General features: G+C 41.5%; 1 protein-coding gene across 2 annotated transcripts in view; it reads right to left on the bottom strand.

Annotated features, from left to right (window-relative positions):
• TTC39C (tetratricopeptide repeat domain 39C) overlaps positions 1-9217 on the bottom strand; it is a 37329-nt gene extending 28112 nt beyond the window's left edge. For both annotated transcript variants that reach the window (XM_082498882.1, XM_082498883.1), the window contains exon 1: positions 9043-9217. In XM_082498882.1, the coding sequence (XP_082355008.1) occupies positions 9043-9188 (146 nt within the window). In that variant the 5' untranslated portion in view covers positions 9189-9217. The remainder of the gene's footprint in view (positions 1-9042) is intronic.
• Between the last annotated feature and the right edge of the window lie 13538 nt (positions 9218-22755).

Raw genomic sequence — 22755 nt, 5'->3', positions numbered from 1 at the left:
AATAAACAGGAACATAGTTGAGAATCAAACAGCATATACATGCTGTTATAGCAGCTCAATATATACACTAATTTGGGCATACTATTTGAACATTTTTTAAAATTTGGTTTTCTTTCCTCTTCAGGACTAAGAGCCTGTTCTTAAGAGTGCACATATATACGTGTGAAGGTATCAACTAAATATAGATTTTAAAAGCCTAACTGAATAGCAAATTTTAATACTATGTTAAAAAATAAGGCAGCTAGTTACAGTTGAGAGCCAACTGCTCTTCAAGATTACAAAAATTACTGAAGCACTTACTGCAAGCAATGATAATTTATAATTATTTCAACATATGTTTGTCCAAGTAAAACTGAGTTTTCCCGAAATAAATACTCATCTTTCAAAACTGTTTCCCCACTTGAACTCTGACACTCACAGCTCACTGTTTACAATTCTTCCAACATGATTAAAGATGAGACAAAAGACTCAGGAGCCACACTGAGATTATCAGTAGCTGTAATACACGAGTTAAAATGTCGCAGATTAGTCCTTTTTAAGTTTCAGTCAGTCTATAAAAAGCATTGTCATTACAGCACATATGGGCTGTAGCCATAAGGACCCTGAAGCAAGAAAACATGATGCATAATATTATACAATGTCTGGGAGATGCTTCTGTTGAGACCATGGGGTTTGGCAATCAAAACATGAACGCTTTACTGCAGGAGCTCCTCATACAGAGTTTGTGTCATCACTAAACAAAATAAGGAACGCTTCTACCATATTCCTACTGTTCACTGGGTAGAGACTATAGTTGCAGCTTTATGGAAGATCACTTACGGTAATTTCAACATATACAATCCATTTTAAACAACAACCACGTTTAGTGCTCAATCTTTGCAAATATTATGTTCAACAGTTTAGCGTTATCTTTTCTTCGAGAGCTAGGAAAGAAGTTTGCAATGGCCCAGTACTGTCCCAGTAAACACTAAGGCATGACTAATGATGACAGTAAGTTTCTGAGAAAAGCACAATTCCATGAAAATAACCCTCGGCTCAAACTCCTTATAAGTGACCTTCAGCATCAGACATCACTTTACATTTTTTGACAGATTCCAAAAAGTTGTTGATACAAAAAAAAAAAAAAAAAAAAAAAAAAAAAAGAGGCACTTGAGAAAATACTAACAGCAGACCAATGGCCATATTGATGTTGACAGGAGTTATGGAACAGAATACAAATTAACATTGGGACACTGCACTACACATGCTGTCCTCACTACTTTGAAGCAATACCCTCCACTAAGAAAAACAAAACAAAACAAAACAAAAAACAACCACCAACCAAAAAACACAAAACTCAATACTTTTAATTAGGTCAAAGATGAAGAAAAATTCAGTCTCCAGACATATTTTCCAAAATACCATTTACTCCTCACCTATCAAACTAGGACTCAGAAGATAACTTTATTATAAGAAACTCCGTTATCAACACCATTTCTACCACACTAAGAGGTTGTACATATCAATAAAGTTAATATGTATAACTAAACTTAAGTCATAAGCTTATGAGCACTGAAGCAGACCTTTCTTCCAGGTATGTAAACTGGTGTTACATGAGACACTGCTTCTCCCAATAAACCCTGACTAACTCATTTCATTTCATAGCATATCTTTAAGATGTTAATTCACTTTCAGAAGAAAGGTGTTTGCCATGCCCCACTTTCACACACAACAACATTCAGGAGTTTTGAGCCTTGGTTTAATAAGGCTGTAATAATACAGCCCAATTTTACAATTAAAAAAAAATAATCAGAACTGAAGCATATCAAAAGAAAAATCAATTACTTCTCAGTATTTTCTTTTTTCTATAGTCCTTTCCACGATAGTGTTTCACTTCCAAATACATCAGCTTCTAAAGCTAGCTCAGGTTTAAATTTAAGTAATGTAATTAAACCACCAACATTTCCTCCTGCTTTTCTAGGTGCTGCTTCTTTAACCACAGTCTACTAAGAATTCCAGTCATCATACTGACAGCGATGTTCAAGTTGAAACAAAATAAATTATTTTCCTCCAACGTGGAAGAGAAAAGCATAATGAAAAATTAAGAACTCATGTAAGTTCATAGATAAATATAGAAGCAGCTACTGAGTATTTTAAAACACGCACAAATACGTATAACCTACATATAAAGGTAGGGAATTTACTGCAACAACATACAAATCTTTTGGTCATTATTCTATCCCAGATTATTCCAGAATATATTCTAAAAATTATTTGTGAGGCTACAAATATAAGACAGATCTTTACACAAGTATGCATCTCATCCAATATTGGTACATGAAATAGCTAAGGCAATGTAAGTGTCATTACGGTATTAAGACACATTGAGAACTGCAAATGTCACTTCTAGGTTTAGTTTAGATTTCACTATCAGCCCAAATGTGTTTTAATTGTTAAATGAGCTCTTAGTGTACACTTCTATTTTCACTAGAAATACACAACCAAAAGACAAATCCAACAATATAAAAAGAATAATTCTATGGCCCTGTCCCATACAGTTTTTACCCGATTTGTTTTGTCCCGATTTGTTTTGTCCTTCTGCAAATTAACTGGGGATTGTTTTGCTCTAACTTCAGGCAGTTACATGTAGATGCACAAGAATATCAAAATATTGGGAATTATGAGAAGCATTCTAAATTGCACCTTTACTTTTAAAAGTAGTTACAAAGCTGACAGACAAGCTAGTCTAACTGTTGTACTAACTGTCCAATTGTGCACTCTTAATCCATAGGAATTATGGACTTTTGCAAAATCTTTTTCCATTGTAGGTTTAACTAACCTGATCAAAATTACTTTCCAGGACAAACTATAACAGCTTAACTGACATCATATAACTTTTTAACACCTCCGAAATCCAGAAGTATATTAAAACAAACACATACAATATATAGTGATCAATGACTAGGTGCACTTAGCAAGCATGAAAAGTCTTTACAATATCTGTATCTTTCACAGAGTTAATTTCTCCAGTGTTAAAATAAGATCTGCTTACTATTGCACCTCTCCTGCCATCTCCACCAAATCTAACTTCTAATTTCTAAGTCATAAAGTCAGATTTTTATTGAGCTTTCTGTCATCTTCCCTGGGACTTCTAGCCACCAGATTTTTCTCCGTATGACAAATGGATCTCTCAAAGCTCCCTCTACCCTTTTTACCACTTCTTTTGGCAACAACACCTGTCTCTGTCATGAAGGCCACAAAACTATGTGTCACACTCAACCTGATCATCTCTATATATCCAGGTCTTGAAGATTTAAACTGCAGAATACTTAATTTTTTTCTACTCTATCCACATAACTGGAAAACTGATACTGGTTTTATGTGCATTAACACTACTATAACATGCTCTGCCTAGCCTTGAGCAATTAAACCTTACCTCACTAAAGTACGCATTTAGAATATTGCTGCTAAAAATCACTTCCCTTGTACATAACTCTCCTTTCTATACATCCTTCTAGTAGTTGAGCATCTGCATATCACTGCAATAAACAAAAGCACACAGGGTTGCTACCAGGGCACTCATGATTTATTCTCACACTGCCAATCAACATGCCCTCATCCTTCTCCCAACTGACTTACATCAGTTCCCACCCTGCCGTCTTTATCTTTAGAGAGGCTATTGAAACATCTACTAAATCACTTCATTTTTGTTCTTCAAGTTCCTTTGCTGAGCTCCATAAAAAAGAATTTTGACAGCAGTTACACTGCCCATGATCTACCTGCTGATCAATGATGGCTTAATATCACCTTGTCTCCACTCATATGTGGGACAAAAGTATTTTGAGCCATAGAAACCATTTGAAATTGGTAATATTAGATTCAAAAACCTACCCACAATGGAATTTCTGGTCCATTACTGAAGTTTGTATGTCTGTTAATACACACATTGTAACATGTCATAACTTTAAAAATTTGAGATAACCATATTAAGCTTTTTTCCGCTCACTTTCCCATTTGCTCCAACTTTCTATTCTTCTCCATGTTCTGCTTTAACCTAGCAGGTTGTACAACATGTTTTCCTACACTGACCCCACTCCTTAAATCATAGAAAGGTCCTTTCTAACTGTAACCATAAAGATCATCAAGTTTGAACTCCCCTGCCACAGGCAGGGACACCTCCCACTACACCAGGTTGCTCAAAGCCCCATCCAGCCTGGCCTTGAACACTTCCAGGGATCGGGCATCCACAGCTTCTCTGGGCAACCTGTGTCAGTGCCTCACCACCCTCAGAGTAAAGATTTCTTCCTTATATCTAATCTGAATCTACCCTCTTTCAGTTTTAAACTGTTACCCCTTGTCCTATCTCTACACTCCCTGTTAAAGAGTCCCTCCTCATCTTTCCTGTAGGCCCCCTTTACGTATTAGAAGGCCACAATAAAGTCTCCCCGGAGACTTCTCCAGGCTGAACAACCCCAACTCTCTCAGCCTGTCTTCATAGCAGAGGTGCTCCAGCCTTCTGATCACCTTCGTGGCCCTCCTCTGGACTTGCTCCAACAGGTCCATGTTGGGGGCTCCAGAGCTGGACATAGTACTCCAGGTGGGGTCTCACCAGAGCAGAGTAGAGGGGCAGAATCACCTCCCTGGACCTGCTGGCCACGCTTCTTTGGATGCAGCCCAGGATAGGGTTGGCTTTCTGGACTGTAAGTGCACATTACCAGCTCGTGTTCAGCTTCTCATCAATCAACACCCCCAAGTCCTTCTCCTCAGGGCTGCTCTCAATCCATTCTCTGCCCAGCCTGTATTTGTGCTTGGGATTGCCCTGACCCAGGTGCAGGGCCTTGCACTTGGCCTTGTTGAACTTCATGAGGTTGGCACAGACCCGCCTCTCAAGCCTGTCCAGGTCCCTCTGGATGGCATTGCTTGCCTCCAGCTTGTCGACTGCACCACATAGCTTGATGTCATCGGCAATCCCACTGTCCATGTCACTGACAAAGATATTAAGCAGTGTCACATATTCTGTCTTAGAATCACATTTCCTCTGTATCATCTTCATTTTCTTCTTTGGAGATGACCTTATTACATACATTTTACTTATACATCTTGTACTATTTGTCTTTTCATTCAGATGCAAGTTGAAAACTTTATCAAGACTTATCAGAAGTTAAGCATCATTCATGCAAAGAGTTAAATGTTACCCTTGTAGGAGACAGAAGATTGTTGGATTTCTTGTCCAACATCCCTGGTCTTATGCTTTATGTTGTGAGTCAACATTTAGCTGAAGAACTCCTGATTTTATTTGACACTGTCTTCTCTCCTCTTAGCTGGAAGAAGTTTTTAATTCATTTCTGAATTGCAAATGCTCTTAAGAAGTGAAGAATCAGGAAAAAAAAAGAAGTCTCCTGATAGTTTCTTCTTTTCTTAAGTGTTTAGGAATCCACAAAGCTAGAAGGGGAAAAAGAACACTCCAATTCCAGCTTTCTTGTTAATGTCAGTGGTTCACCAAAACGATACCATCCCATAGGCTGATTGTGGGCTCCACCTCCAATGCCTATGTCCTTAGTTAACCTCCATGTCTCTTACGGTTTTCACAGGTACTCAAAACTTTAAACTGATGAGAACTGGGATGGTGTCAGCACCGTTCAAGCTGAATAGAAAGATTGATACCTGACAGTTTCAAATACAAGTTAGCACTGTGGAGACCTGACGCAGATACAAGCATTGAAGACAGTGGTGCTGTCTGTTGCAGATTTATGAAAATATTACATCCACTGGTATTTGATTCATGTTGAGAACATTGTCACCACTTGCAGGTGGAAGATTTGGACTACTTTAAAAAAAATAAACTCACAAAAAAGCATATGCAAATATTGATGCTACTTGCAAATGATTTTTTCAAACCCTGCTATCTACCCCTCAAGTACAACTTAAAACAAAACAAGTCACAAACTACACCTGACAAATCATTAACTGCTTTACAGTGACAGTCAATTCAGTTCCAACTATATGGTGTATCTGACACACAACAGACACATTCATTTGACTTCTTTGGGTTCTAAATAGATATATATGAGCTCTAAACACCCAAAGACAAAATAGTATTCTCCCACACCCAACACAGAAACAATGGTTCAATAGCCAATGATTTCAAAGTACCACCGCTCTTCAAAGGCAAGACTTCACTGTTGCAGTTATCCATATGAAACACAGCTGCCATTTCTACCCTGGTTTCCTCAAGACCTGCACTATGACCAGCTTTCAAATATAACTCTTTTTGGGCTCATCAGCCAGCTTTCTGGAAGATGCAAAAACACAGAACAGCCAAGAAAGAAACAGACCCAGCTTGCTTTGGAACGACAGCTGTCCTTAGGCTCACCAAGGCTGTCTACTGACCCATAAAGATAGCAGCATTGACTTGAATTAATTTTTCACAAGGTCCTTCAGGTGGTGAATGAAGAAAAAAAAATTAGAGTAATAAAAAGTAGAAGCAAAACCAGTAGTTTCTAAAAAGCAGTTTTAACTACTTTAAATGATATGGGTAATGAAACTGAAGTTTTGCTGAGTAATTGAGTTTCCAAATAGTCTTGCAGATTCTTAAATAGTTTCCATAAAAAAAAAAAAAATTCCATTCTTCCCTTCACTTCTAGGATTCATCTGATAACTGTTAAGCTTCTGAAACAGAGCTAAACTACCTGCATAGGCAGAAGTCTATAATTAACACTTTGTATAAGAAAGGTCATTTGAAATACAGACAACACACAATCGCATTAAGTTCAAAAAGCTGCATTTCATCAGACGTCTCTGAGCTCCAATACGGCAAATTACAAACATCCATATTAAATTATGGAAAGCTCCCAAAAGCTGCTCATTTGGCTTACCATTTAGGATGGGTTCTATTTCATAATTTCAGGCATGCACCAACAAAAATATACTTATTTAGGACTGTATGCAAAGAAACACATAATAGCATTACTTAAGTCCTTGTAGGAAGAACACATCCAAAACAAGTATAGAACCAAAAACCACTGGGAAGAAAAAAAGTGGACCTCACTGCACGTGTCTCCAAAATCCAAATTTACAGGAAGTTGAGCATACTTTGCCGTATCTTCTCTCCTATGTCTAACACAAAGTTTCAACACACAGCTAATCTGCAATTCAATAAAGGTCTATTAGTTTACAGCAAGAGGAACCCTGCTACGAATTTTGGGATGAGGTAGACAGGGCTGGAGATTTTCACAGTCGTTTGAAAACTAAGACACCAATTATCAATTTATGAATCATAAAACCACTTAATCTAATGAAGGAATTTGTATTTACTCCTTGCGGGTAGGGTTTATAGGCCAAGATCAAACAGTACACTGAACTTAAAGGCACTTCTTGATAAAAATCAAACACAGAAATGCCCGCACCTGGAAAAAAGATAGGTTAAGTTTCTACATTTAAGAAATCCTTAGTAATAAGCCTTCTAGATAACCAAAAGAACAGTCTGCATAAGACATCGTTTGTCACCCTTTCAAGGGAGCATTGAATTGCATTTTGAAAATAGGAATCTCAACAATTTTACTCCCTAGTATTACTATACAATATAAGAAGCATCACTCATTTAGAATTCGTAGACTACTTCCAGATTCATACTACTGAGAGAAAGCAATGGCACAACACAACAAAAAGAAGACAGAAAACCTCAACAAGCATTCCTTAACTAGCACCTTAAAAAAAATACACACCATAAAACCAAACAACCAAAACCAACAGGTTCCTCAGATACCTTCAACAATTGATGACTCCAACAGACTCAAGAAATAAGTAACTCATAAGGTTGCAACTTCATAGGAACACAAGTTGCATGTTATCCGTGTGAAGAATGCAGAATTGGGACCTTACTTGTCACCTATAATACTCCAGTTAGTTCTACACAACAGTGTTGTGTATGTAACACAGCACTATATACTAAAGACAGAATGATGTGTTTAATATTAGACTGCGGCTGGTACATGGTGAAGTTATTATTGCATTATTACTAAGGAGAGCTTTCTTAATTTGTCTCACTCCTCCCACTCTACCTCCAAATATCCTTTTTGTAAATAAGATTTAAGTACCTAAGTACACCATCACTATGAAGTGCTATTTTAAGTCAAAGTCTTTTTTTAATCATACAGACAACAGCAGTATAGTGCATATTAATTATTTAGAACATATGCGCAATTACAGCAGCTCAAGCTTGCGTGGAACGCATTAGTCCTCAGACAAAAAGCAAGGGCAGGTACGGGCAATCTTTTCTTTAAGACTGACTTACACAAGTCGTGTTAATGCCGTTCCTACCGGATGACTACTTAACGCACAAACCTAAACATGATGTATGCAGGGATTATGAACATAATCTTGGAGCCTGAAGATAATCACAGCAGCATTCAAGGACCTTTCGCCGCTATCCGTTTGGTCGGCTGAAACCGGCATCGGATCACACACGAGCGTCGGAGCGAAAACTCCCCAGGAGAAAAAAAAAAAAAAAAAGCCTTCGGGCGCACGTGTGTGTTTCCCCACCCGCGTTAGCGACACGCAGCCCACAGTACCGAGGGACCCGCCGCTCCCCGCCCGGCCCTTCCCCACCCCTTTCCGCAGCAGCACGCCGCCCCCACCCCAACCGAGCCCCGCACAGACCCCGCGAAGCAGATCCGCGCACGGGGCCGGGAGGGGGAATCACGCGTGGCCCCTCCCCACCAGAGCGCGGACTGAGGCGGCGACGGGAGGGGAAGCGACCCTCCCCGCTCCGAGGAGCCGGGCACGGCCAGGCTGCCCGCCCCAAAGACACGCGCCCTTCCCCCCCCCCCCCCCCGCCCCCTCCCCGAGCACCGGGCCCTGTGCGCCTCACGGCTCCGCGGGTCAGGCGCCGCCACCCCGGGGGGGGCGCCTGAGGGGAGAGCGGGGCCGGCGCGGCCGCGCAGGTGGGTGACGGGGACAGGTGCGCGGAGGCCCGGCGGGCGGAGGGGGCCGCGCTGTGGTTAGAAGGCGCCCGGTGAGCGGTCGGCGGAGGGGCGGCCGGCGGGTGGGTGAGGGGGGGGCTACCTGTATTTCTTGAAGAGCTGGTCGGACTCGCGGAAGCCGTTGTTGAGCAGCATGTTGATGCCGGCCAGCGCCAGCTCCGCGTCCTCGATGGGCAGCGGTGCTTCCCCGTCCTCCCGCCGCGGCGGCGGCTGCTCGGAGCCGGCCATGACGCTGAGGAGAGCGGCAAGACCCAGCCGGCTCCCCCTTACCTACCTACCTACCTACCCCCCCACCCACCTATGGTACCCGGGCGGCTTGGTGCTGCTTCGGCGTGCCCGGAGGCAGGAGCCGGGAACGCCCGGTAGCCGCGGAGGCGCGAACCACGGTATCCTCCTCCTCCGCCGCCGGGCCGTGATGCTCCCCGCGCTGTCGCGTCCCTGCCGCCGCCTCCCGCCCGCAAACCCTCCAAAAGCGGCGGCGCCCGCCTCGCTCCGCAGGGCGCAGGCGCTGAGGGGGCCGCGCATGCGCGGGCGGCGCGGGCGGTCGGGCGAGCGAGCGGCTTGGCGTGGCGGTGGGATGCGTAACGGCCGCGGGGCGGTTTCTCTGGTGGCGGTGACTGTGTGTGGGGATGGCGCCGGTTTACGTCGCCGCGGAGCCCTGAGTCGCCCTTGTGCGTCTTCTGCCCGGTCCCACCGGCAGCGGGGAAAGCACGGCGGGCCCCCGCGGGAGAGAGGCGGGCGTTGATGCCCGGCTTGGGAGGGGATTTGTGTGTGGAGCTTGCTTGTTTCGTTCCCCTTCAGGTTAATTTTTCCTCCTCGGTGTGGCTACCCCCACCCCCGCAGGCCTCTCACGGTGGGTGGGTGCCGGGCGGCCTCTCCACGGCCCTGAGGCTTCTCGCAGATCCCACTGGGGATTTTCACGGGTGGGATGCGGGAGCTGAGGCCGCAGCCCAGCCGTGGAGGTGAAGTAATGAAGTCCTCCTCTGATAATGCAGCTTTCCCTTTTCAGAGAAATGGTGGTTGGGTTGGTTTGGTTTGTTTTTTGTTTTTTTTTTTTTTTAAAAAAAGAGTTATTTTAGTCAGTGGCCGAGGTCACTAGCACAGACATTGAAGTTCCTCATTTGTGCAATGGTGACTTTGTGACCTCCCTGGTGCAAGTCTTGGAAACCAGGGTTTGTAGGAATTTACTGCCTAACTCTTTGACACCCAGCTCCGTGAGCAGCAACCTGAACCTGCCCGTGAAACTGACAGCAAAAATCTGTATGTTGCAAGTGTGGTTCAGATACAGGCTGGTCTGGCAGGTGTTTCCAAGCACAGGGTGGGTGAGAAGTACACCTGCATAAATGTATCTGTTCCAACCCAAAATGGCCAAGTATCTGAACACTGAAAATACACCCACATTCACAGAATGGCCAGGGTTGGAAGGGACCTCTGGGGATCATCTAGTCCAACCCCCCTGACAGAGCAGGGTCACCTACAGCAGGTTGCACAGGATGGCATCCAGGTGGGTTTTGAATGTCTCCAGGGTCAGAGACTTCACCACCTCTCTGGGCAGCCTGTGCCAGTGCTCTGCCACCCTCAAAGTGAAGAAGTCCCTCCTCATGTTTAGATGGAACTTCCTATGTTCATGTTTGTTCTCATTGTCACTTGTCCTATCACATTGTTTTCACCCTCCTTTGCAGGAAGTTTTCTTTGCTGCGCTTAAATTTAGGTGAAGGCAAAGGCTATTACCTCAACTTGGTCTTCCTTCCTGTCAGCTAGGATGGTGCTGCTACAGCTGCTCTTGTGAAGATTTAAGGATCAGACTCCCAAGCCCCACCTGCTAGCATACAAAAGAGTGGGACCACACTCTACTTTTAGTAGCGACACCTCTTCCCTGTCAAGAAAGAACATCTGTCTTCCTGTGAATCAAGTAGCAATATTTCTGTACATGTCTTATGGGAATCACTACCACCGCCTCGGGAAATAGTCTGTACCAAAAAAACTCTCGAGACAATGCTTTTTGAAAAGCAAGGATTGTCTAATGCCAGGAGGCTTCTGAAATCTGTCAGGTGTGATTCAGGCCCTTTGGCTGATTCCCAGTCCCTCCATCTTACTATTAGTGAGCAGAGATGGATACTCAGAGGGGTGTTTAAAGAGAACGTGCCTTCTGTTACAACACACATCTCCAAAACAGCATGATCTACACAGCCTATAAGTCCTCAAGGGCTTGTAGGAAATCAGCACAGCATGAATTGGGAATGACGTGTTCTCCCATGTGTTTGCAGGTTATTTGTGAAATTTGGACTCCAGCAATTCAAGCTGCCTTGCTAAAAGGGAGTTGCAGGTTGCAGTTTCACCACCTTTGTTCTCTGTTTCAGGTGTGTGCAAGACACTGCATTCCAGATGAAAAGTATTACTTCTGTAAGTTTATCTCCCGTGCAGGATTCTGTGGGTAGGGATTTACGGTGGAACCATTTATAACATCCTTTCCCTTAGTCATATGTAATCAATTTGATCAAGAAGCAATGAATCTTCTTAAGGATTCCCTGAGAACTTGTCATAGAGAAGGCTATCTCCTACCTCCAAGTACCATTTCTGAGGAGTAAGCAAAGAGCTGCTCCTTTGGCTGTTTCCTTTGTGAAACACCTATGCCCTTTCTTCAAAACTAGACTCCTATTTCCTAGACCCTGTGTTTGAATAATGGTGTAGCAAGGCTGTGTGCTCTCTGCAGGTTTTTGGCCCTGTGCACATGGAGCTAGAATTCTTCTGAGATCTTCTTTCTAGCACCCAGTTGCTCAGGGCTGGCACTGATAATCTCTTTTCTGTAATAAATGCTTGTATAACGATGTGGTAGCTAGCTATTAATTTTGAAACTCAAGACGTGAATAGCTAAATCAACTCTCCAGAAACACAGCTATAAATCTATGGAAAAAATTGGCAGAATGAAACTGCGTTTCAACTGCTCAAGTTGAGAAGTAAGGCATTTGAACACCAGTAATGAAGCAGTATGACATCTGCAGTTTGACTTCAACAGCTGAGCAGCAGCAGTTTTACAGTGCCCGTGGTGTTGTGAACTGCACTGGAACTGCATTTTTCTGCAGAACTGGATTTGAAATCAGCAGGGCTGTAATTCTCCCTGCCTGCTGTGTAACGGCAGATGAGGTCTTGTGGTGGGTTACAGTTAGTTTGATTCACCCGGAGGATGTGGTACTGCTGATTCAGCCTGCTAAAAATGGCCAGGGGAGCATGGAAACCACAGCGAGCAGAGCTACATGGATGACTTGTACTTGCTAATCAAAGCTTGTATTTACTTCCCAGTCTACCAACACTCCAAATGTCTTTCTTGTTTTGGTTTGTTGCTTTTTTTTTTAATTCTTGGTAGCATACGAGCATGATAGACAGTCATCAGATAGTAATTTCGGCAGAGGGGCCAGCTAGTGGCCAGCTTTCCACGTGCCCCCGCAGCTTGCTGCAGTGCAGCATTGAATAACCCATGCTACTGTGGCCTCCATTACCTCTCTCTTATGAAAAGAGATTGAGGCAACTGGTTTGCGATTACTCAAGGACAATAAAGTTACTGATGGTGAGCAAGAATTGTACTTTTAATGAATTAACTGGCCTAAAATTTCCAAGACCTTTACTCTGGTTTCCCAGAAGTTGTTAGACAGATAAAAGGCAAAGTGGCTACAATATTCGCATCCTGTAAGAGATACACAATTGTGGTGGGTTTACAGCGCCTTTGCAGGACATTGCTGTTGTAGCTCAAGATAGCCTGTACCTTTGAATATTCAATAGCTCAGCCCTTTGACAAGCTTTCCAAGTTTCTGCCCTGTCTTTGTGCTTCTGACAGGGACAAGTCCTGCAAGTCATGGTCTTCATGATGGTGGTCCTGAGTCAGGAACTGTTTTTCGTCGGTGTTTTTCCTCTAATTGGAATTTAGCCCTACTATAAACTCCATGAGCTACAGAGAATGGCAAAGGTTCAATTAGCAGGGAATAAACTATTACAGAAAACTATATTGATTTATCTAAAGCACCAGAGAGAAAAGAGTTAAAAACAGACCTGTATTCATGTTTTCTTTAATATCATTTTCATACTCTGTAAATTGGGTCCCAGATATCCCAGGGCCCTTCTCCACTGTGTCTGAATGAGGCAATCTAACCCCTTGCTTCTATCTCAGAGTGCCCTAAATCTGATTTTGCTGGGTTTCTTTTTACCTATCTTGTTCCAAAATTCTACCTCTGTCCTGGAACACCTCAATAAGCCTGGTACAATTTACAGTTTTTAAGATGGAGATGAAATTTCAGCAGTGGTTTTAGAATATTTGATCATCAGCAATTAAGTTAGAGTCACTGCTCATTTGAGAGAAGTAAAATCCTTCAGAATGGAATTAACTTTTTTCCTCTCTGTTGCAGAAAGTGTGACTGTGTATAAAGTGTTGAAAATACTAGTTAAAATCATAAAAACATCTCCCACGCTTTTTCAGTCCTAGTCACAAATCTGCAGAATCCTCCTGTAATTTTAAATTCCTTTCAAGGATTTGCTATTCTAGTAAAATGTCAGGTGTGGTCCTGCTGTTGGTTATAAAGGGGTGTTACAACCCAGGGCACAGCCATCTTTTCCACATCAGCTGTTAGAGGGATCTTATGTGTGTCAGTGACTGCCAATAATGGCTCGTGAATACAGAAATGCGAGTATGTTCCCTTTTTGAATATATTGTACTTGGTAAGAAAAAAAATTATTAAGTTCACAAGTATATTTCTAAGGAAATGTACTTTTAAAGTAGCTAAAGGTACTTGTTCTTGGGCTTTGTGCCTCGCACTATACTTCTGAGTTTTGCAGCAATGAAGGTGCCTGCCTATTGTGTCTTATCACTTAAATATTTATGAGTGGTGAGCTCTACATCTGTTATCATCACGCATTTTCCATCCAGCACAGCAACTTAGCAATACTACAAAGCCAAGCTAATCTTCAGAGCTGGCTCTCCACATTTTCCTATTAATATGCATTGTCATTTTAAGGGCTAAACCCTGCCTAAGGACACACACATTAAATGACTATTGAAATGACTTGTCTGTGCTGTCAATAGACAAGGAGTAGGCATACATATCCTGGTAAAACAAAACAGGCTCAAGGAGCCTCTTCATCCAAAGTACTCCAAGGATACTGACATTGAGTCTTTTTACCCTTTCCTCTGGTTAAAGAGCATTACAGTAATAACAATTAGAATAATAACCTCCATTTGTTGCAGTGGACTTTACTCCAGAATCAACTACTCCTTCCTCTCACAAGCTTTCTCTTTTCCCTGTATATTTGTTGCAGGAAACCTTTCATGTATGGAGAGATACCAGATGGAAGGTGACTGATCTCTCGATCTCTCTTGGTCAGGGCAGGTAAATTTCTTGGAAAGGCCAAAAGGAAAGCAAAAGATAAGACAGAGCAAGTAAGAGCAATTTCATATGTTTTTTCATATTTTGATTATATTTTATAATGTTTATTTTTATCCACACTTATTGTTGCTCTGGGCCCAATATATAATCAGTCATATAATGGGATAAATTCATGTGCAGTTACACAGAGTTATTTTTATTGAAGCATATGAAGGTGTATAATTTTTGCTATATAAAGGATGCTAAATGACAGAGCTTTTTAGTGTTGGGTTTGTTTTTTTTTTCCCTCCGAATTTGCTAATGGCCAAACATATGCACACAGTTCCGGAGAAAACAAAGGAATACACAAGTATTAAATACTAACAGCTGCTCTGTTCAGGCGGCAGCCACATGCTGGCCTGTTTTATGAAAAATAATTGGAAAAACTTCCACACAAAATAATCATCCCACTTGAATTTTTAAGAGCCACTTTAAAATGTTTTACTTTCGGAGGAATGACTTCCTGAAGACTTCAGATCTACATTTCGTTGTAAAAATACCTGCTCTGTATTGCCAGAGAGCATGAAATGTAAAGCCCAAAGTGGTTGTCAGAAACCCACCAGTGCTAGCCCAGTCCTTTCTGGGAAGTCAGAACAAATTCATCTTTATCTAAATGTCCTGAAAGTCTTTTCAGTATGGAGAGTGCAAATTAATCTTCCCTCTGCTTGCTCCAGTGACCAATGAAAACAATTGATTGTATCTTTGTTACAGAAGCAGGGGGTAACAGCAAATTAAAATGGGTGATCTTAATGGTTTTGTGTATGGAGAGTGAGGTAGGTTGTCTTGTCCAAGCTGGAAAATATAAACATCATTTGTCCTGCACCATACCCTTTTTTCTACATTATGGGATCTTGATTGGTACCCTATTAGTCTTTCACTTTTTAGAACAAATAAGAACCTGTTCACTTAAACCTTTCACAAGCAGGCCATAAATTTTAATACTCTATCATTTTTGCTGATCTGCTTTGGAGGGTCCCTCCAGTTTTCCTGCATTTTTCAATTATGCATGAAGCCATTTCACAGACCAGATGCATTTGTGAAGGATTTTCCTCTATATACGTGTACATGTATCTAACTATATGTGTAGCATTCACAAACAAATTACTTGCCTAGTTACTGAGGATGGGCCTTTGTACTTAAGCGTATGATGAAAAATGAGGAGTCAGCAAGGCTGTGGCAAACAGTACGTGGCAAACATACCAGCCTTAATAAACACCCTGTGTGTTAGTGCTCTATCCCAATCCCCGTAATTTAAAATAACCAAAAATCCTTGTAGGACATATTTTGAAATGTTTGGAATGTAATAAACATAATATCTTGCTAAGGCTTATTTTCCTTTTACTAGTTTCTTAGTAAATATTTTCTCACAGGTGTCCAGCAGCTTGATGCATAATGCGATTTGAAATGAGATTATTTAAAGATTACTTGTCAGCAACATTTGTACTTTTCTACTTCCATTTGGGACTTTTGGCATTATATGTGTTTTATATTTAGCATCTTAACATTTTTCACTAGCTTATTCCTCAGTCCTTCACTACAAAAATAGAATGGCCTCTGTTGGGCTACAGAGGTTTTATTTTGGCCATGTTAGACATCATGTTTGGTTTTGAGTTTTGAAATCGGCACTTCTTGCCTCCCCTTCTTTCTCCTAGCCTGAGAGCAGGGAATATTTTGTTAAAAAGTTCTAGGGACAAAAAAAGTCAGTCATTGATGAAAGGAAGGCATGAAAGAAAGACCTGGTGGGCTTATAATTGGGTACCGAAGACAGCCAAGAGCTCAGCTTGAGAGGCAGAGGGAGGTTATGAAGCAGCCGTGGCAGAACTGTGAATCTCCCTTTGAAAAATTGGTAAAACTGCAGAGAGTGGATTCTTGTGCAGATGTCCTGTTTTCACATTTTCTTGTTGCTGTAGGCTTGTAGATGAGAGTACCACTTCAAAGTCTAAGAAAGCATCACCACCTAATAGTCATATGTCACTCATATATGAGGAAACCTTGCCTCACCTGTGTCTTTCAGCAAGCCACTTAAATTCTCCATGCATCGGTTCTCTGACCTATTGGTGGGGTTGTAATGCACAGTAATTTTCTGTGTTAACATTGGTGGCAATACTACATCAAGGCATTCAGCAGTCTACAACTGCCTCAAACTAAAGCATCTTGACTTTGTAACTGGAATAGACCACACAGAATACATTCATTTGAGCAGCTCTGTCAGCAGTGTATATGCCTACAAAGATGGTGAGCTTCTTCCCTTGCATATACACCGTGTTAGCTATTGATATCTTTGTCCCTGATTATTTCAGTTCCTTATGTTTTGGGAGTTTAATCATGTCTTCAGGAACATAGGGCTGTGTTCTTTACAAAACTCTTCTCTGAGGCTTGCACACACAGAGATGGCAACTGGCTTTTAAAAGAAGCAGTATGATCTGCAGCATATATCATAAGACAGAAAAAAGCCTAAAAACCATATTGAGAGACAGATGCTACCCCAGATATCAAAGTTTTTATTTCTGGATACTAGCTTTTCATCTGTGAAACTTGTGCTTTGGTCTGAACACTGTTGCTGCTCACTCAAGAAAATAACTAGTTGTACCATTTAATTTGGAGAACCATTTAATTTGTTAGAAAAGTCATTATGTCTATTTGTATAAACCTAAAGTGAAGGGATCATCTTCTATTAAGGGTGTATTCAGACAGTATGTATATTTATATACACTTGGGCTACAGTATTCTCTACAGGTAACAGCTAAATAGAGCCACGTGCTTAAATAATCTTCATTCTATTCTTCTTTGCCTTAATTTGTTGTTCAATAGTCATAAACATTAGTTTATGTGAATGGACTTTCAGTTTATATAAATAGAAGATGCTTCACATTTTGATGCATAGAACTATAAAGCAGACATAAAAAATACACATTTGTCATTTGGTGAGATGTATTTTTTTGTACCTGTATTTGTATCATTTCTGTATCTGACAATTTAAAAGAGACTTTAAGAGAATGGAAGCTGATGCTTGACCAACTAGATTTTGAGTTGACGATTCCATAATGAAATTAAGTAAAACCAGGAACGTATGTGTTGTCTTCTGGTACTTAGCGTAACAAGCAGCACGTAGTTGACTGAGGTTCCTATTCTCTAACCTATTAAATGATTTCTCTTTTTGCTTACCACTAGGATTTCCCATTCTTCCACTTATTTCTGGAAACTTAGGCCATTTATTTGGAATATGTACTCTGTCCAAATTGGTTTCTAAAGTGTTCCTGTTTGGGCACTTGTTAATCAAGGTATGTGAATTGGGAAACACTCTTGAGAATTAAAGATTCCTCCAAGCAGTTACTACCAGAATCAGTTCCCACTATGGGAAGTGGCAGCGTTTGCTCTGCAGGTGAAATGCTGCATTGCAGATAAAGGAAGATGGCAAAGTCAAGAATCTGTGTGCATGTAATGGTAACCACAGAAGTGACTTACGAATCTAAACATGCAACAAGATTTGTATGAAAATAACAGCAGAATAACAAATTTAATAACCCTCCTCTTTTTAAAAGTATATTTGTATTCTGAAAGCACTCCTACCCTTAAACAGCACAGTACCTTTTAAAACCGCATCTTGGGTGACTTATTCTGTACTGACTCACTATTTATTGTCCTACCAACAGCATTTTGTGAGGCTGAGCTACATACCAGGCAAGCATCTCAAATTGAGTTGTGTAATTTTAGCCATTATGAGTTACACACAGCAATAACCAGGATAATACAGTGAGAAAAGCTGTGCTTTTACTGCAGGCCATTTTTTTCAGATTTCCTCTTCCAGACATAGCACAAGGAGAAATAATCTTTTATTTTCTCAGTGCACTTTCCCATTTTTCATTGCATTAGCATTTTTCTCAAATGCTTTTTTCTACTGCAATTCATCCAGCAAGTGTTCCTCTCTTTTTCCTTCCATTCCTTTCATTTTAATAGCTCTTGCAGGTACCTATTTTTAGGTACACAAACACATGTAAATACACATTCTATCTCACATCTCTTTATTTTGTATGCCTTTCACTTGGGGTTCAGCCTACATTTTCTTCTTAGATTCTCAACCTTCAAATCACACAAAGCACCAACAAAATAGTTCATATATATTAGCTTCCTTGGTGTAAGGTAGAAACTAAGAAGAAATATATGAGCCCACTGATGTGTCCAGCTCTTCACAAAAGCAAGGAGTTCAACTGAGATTTTTTCCAGTGGTGGCACCAAGATACTGAAAAATAAAAAGGTGAAGAAATGCCAGCAAATCTAGTGTCATAGATCCAAGCACTGTCTCATCATCGTGATGAGTCACAGCATCATAATATGGAGATGCCAGGAGCTAACCACACTATATTTGGGTAACGCAATACTGAAAAGGATGAGTGACAAAAGCATTTATAATGACAAATATTCCCTGTAATTGGACGCAGGAGATAATTCCCTATCACTTGTTCCTTTCTTCACTGAGGCCTGCTGACACCACTGCACAATGGTATTTCTATAGCTAAGTTGTAAGGCGGTCTAATTATTCCAGAGGTCTAAAGTAATCAAGCGCTGCATCCATCTTCAGGGAATTAGCTCAGTGGGTTTCTTGCTTGGAGCCTGAAGCTAGGTTGGCTGCTGCCATGTCCTCTTATGCCATATGTTTAAGAAGATGTGTGGGTGCGTTTTTGTTTGGGGATAACTAAACCCCTTCCATTGATTATAGAAAGACAGCCTAGAGTACATACCCAATTGTTATACAACTGAAGTTGTGAGATGAGCAACCACACTGCTCCACAAACGCTATCGGGCTTATATTATATAGCAAGTACCAGTACAACTGGCCAGTTCCATATGCACACAAGTCTGTATAGCCATTCTGTTTGCTTAAAATCAAGTAGGTCCGCATATTTTCTAACTTTCTGTGGGCCCCAGATGAAAAATAGTGAATTTGCCTACTCCAATAGTAAAAGCCTTAAAATTTTTGTCTGGATTTGGTGGTGGAATGTGCTCCCATAAGCACAGCTATGCCTGAAATGCAGATGCATGTGACAGTGTTACAGTGCTTGTTGGTGCCAGCCAGGGTTGTTCTGTGCCTTGCTGTTACAGGACATTCACAAAACCCATACATTAGTATTCGCACTGAAACAGAGAAGACTTTGTTTTACCTGTATGAGAAGCAAACTTTTGTTTTCAAACAGGTCTCTGGGCCTTAATAAGTTTCTGAAAGCTACAGTTATATTTTCAAATAACTACTTGATGAAAATGCTTTCTGCAGTTTGTGTGAGTTTTTGTAGCTGGGAATGCCTACGTACTATTAACATGCACAAGTAAATCCAATGGAAATATTGCAAATTATACCCAAGAACTCTATTTCAAACATGCAGGAACTCTCCAGCAGAGATCATTATGTAGGCATGAGACTCTTACCTCAACAAAGGCTTTGATCAGGCAGCTCCATTAAACAATGAGCAAATGCGAAGGGTCACATGCAATAATCACTGTTGTCCAGATTGTGAAGCCATTTCATGGAATCTAATCCCTGCTTGAGGCATGGTGGGCCCTTTGATCATCACACTCCGGCCCTTTCTTCTCCAATTTGCACCTGCCCTTGCTGAAGCCTGCCCTATTACTACACTCCGTTTCAGTGTACAGATAAATTAAAAGATACGATGCTAGAGGCTGACATTTAGGAATAGGCAACATTGTCTTTGGTTTTCACCAACCTCAAAACTTGTTTTGTTTTGTAAATGACTCTGAACTGTGTCTCTTCATTGCAGCCCTGAGCAGCTTCTGTTTTACCTGTCTAGAAAATTTGACTCTATTACAGGATAAATGAGGGCACCAATATTAGGCAACAAAATGCTACCTATGGCTTCACTGCCAGGGGACTCTATAACTGAAAAGACAGGCATAGGATATATGTATTTACTTGACATGATAAGATTTAATAATATGCCCTTCATAGAATGCCTGGGGTGGAAACTGTAGGGCAAATGTAAACTTCTTTATAGCTGCAGGGAGTAGAGAAGCCAGTATTTACCTTGGGCAACTGCAGAGAGGCAAAGGCCAGCCATAGGAAATATCAGCAGTCAGAAACAAATCTCCAGAGCTCGGTTTCCTCGGATCTGAGAGGAGGAACTAGGAACAAAACCTGCTTATAGCCCCCAGCTAAGCTGGGATGCAGACACGGGTGTTTGGATTTGGGTCACTTGCATCCTGTCTTACACAGAAAGCAGTTTCTACAGGAAATGGATATATCAGAGGAAGTTCATCCTAGTCAAAGTGATACTGAAGGGTTTAAGCTCAGCTGTACCACTGTCTTCACAAACAAGAAGGAGGCCAGTGCTCAGTGCCTCCCGGAGATGCATGTGTGAGAGGGCCCTCCCAAGGGAACAGAAGAATAGGCAGGAAGGGGCGTGGAAAGCTATCTTATGACTAATTGCTGTTTGCAGCTGCAGATAGACACGTGCTTAATTATCTGCTATATGCATGCAAATTTGGTTTGCTGTCAGTAGAGTCCAGATGTTCCATTCCATTATACTAAGCACAACAAACAAAAGGAAAAGGGTCAGAGAGCAAAATGAAAGGGGCCAGGAGTGGCAGCTTCATGCTATTTTCCTTCCTGTTATACACTGGGCCTGGCTTACCATTTTCCCCAACCTCCCCAATGCAGACAGGATTTGTGGGTTGATGGGCTGGGAATCTGGTCAGCGAGAAGCTGTTCCCCACCACCACCCCAGCTACCTGGGATGCCAGGGAAGGGATGCAGGCAGGCACCTAGCACCACAGCAGGCAGAGTTTGGGCTGCAGAGGGGCTGGGGCACCCGGGATGCCATGCAGGCACGTAGGAGCTGCCTGGGAGCTCTGACCACCGAGCCTGGGGTCAGAAGGGAGCAGTGGCTGGGCTCCTTGACACCACCACGTAGCCTGAAATTGTTGAGTCTAGCTAACAGTCATCACAGTTTCTAACTAGCTTTCTCTCCTGTAGACATTTCCCTTGGCAGGGGTAGATCCTCGCAGAGCAGTCTTATGGCTTACTTTTCCTTAGGTACCTTTCCTTCTTCAGCTATAAAGCCTTTTTCTTTCTATGCACCCTCTAGGCTCGCATCTGTTCGTTAGGTATTTTTTTGTACAGATAAAAAAAATTCAGTATTTTTTCACAGAAAGTGAATCGAAACATTCTTCATTTTAACTCTTTGCAGCAAAGTCCGTTTCATAAGATCTATACATTGTGTTCCCAACATTTAAAAACAATAAGCTGCACAAACACAACTAGAACCTTTTCTCCTATCAGCCCGAATCCAGGAACAATAAAGCTATGTTGATTCATACCACTTATTCACCTGGCTTTTATTCTGTTCGATGGCATTCAGTGTCTCTTTGGAAGATTTAACCTATTCATTCCATTTTAATTAAATAACAATGATGATCATTAGTGGTTTTGTGGTGTCTGTTTTGAATTAAATTTGTTCTGAGTACATATGTCATGTGGATTCGTTTTATCTTTTGCGATAAATGCAATATACGTAGATTCAGTGATCACATGTCCTCTTAAGTGGCTCAGCAGTGGGAACATTTCCTTCCTTTAGCATGGCAATATCAAGTTACAAGAATTTGACTAAATGCAACTTATCAGTTCAAAATTTGGTCCTACTCCTCTGCATGCAGGGATGATGAAATTCCCAGAAGGGTTTTCTTTTCTTTGAGCTTGGCAAAGGCATAGTGGGATGACTGCAGTTACGTCTGATTTCGAGCAGCATGGGAAAGGGCTGAGCCCAGGCGGGCTCTTCGGGCGTTCAGGCTGGCTGGATCATGGATGGTGGTCTGATACCACCCCCAGACTGTCTTCACCACGGACACTCGTCAGGAAGAACGCTTTATCTGCGTGGTCTCCTTGCTTCCACCCCTATTGCTGATGCAAATCCCTTTGTATTTGCGTAAAGTTTCCATTTATATATATTTGCATAAGAAGGGTTATCTTAGGTTTTCTGGAGACTGTGTCCTGCCCTTTATTACACAAGAAACAGATTTAATCTGCAATGACAATTCTCTATAAACCTTGGCAATATCTTAGAATACAATTTCTATAAACTGTATGTAAGATTTTCTTTGTGTTTTAATGAGGTGTGTGAGCCAAAGTCCTGTGAAGTGGTTAGATCTTTCCACTAAGCCACTGAACCTTGGATCACACCTACGTGTTTTCTTGGAGAATTGCCCAGAGTACCTTTAGCTTCTTTATTACTTAGGTTACTGTCCCCAGAGGTATGTCATTACCTTTGATTTAACTGAGTACAGCAAAAAGAAAGTTAGAACTTTATTATTGATTTGATACCTTGTTCTCAGGTAAATTTTATTAGTTGAAACCCTTGCCTTAGCCAGAGGAATCATTT

This window comes from Vanellus vanellus (assembly GCF_965231255.1).
Source record: "Vanellus vanellus genome assembly, chromosome: 2".
Classification (NCBI taxonomy): Eukaryota; Metazoa; Chordata; class Aves; order Charadriiformes; family Charadriidae; genus Vanellus; species Vanellus vanellus.
The sequence above is the reverse complement of the archived record's forward strand: the minus strand, read 5'-3'. Positions and strand labels throughout refer to the sequence as shown.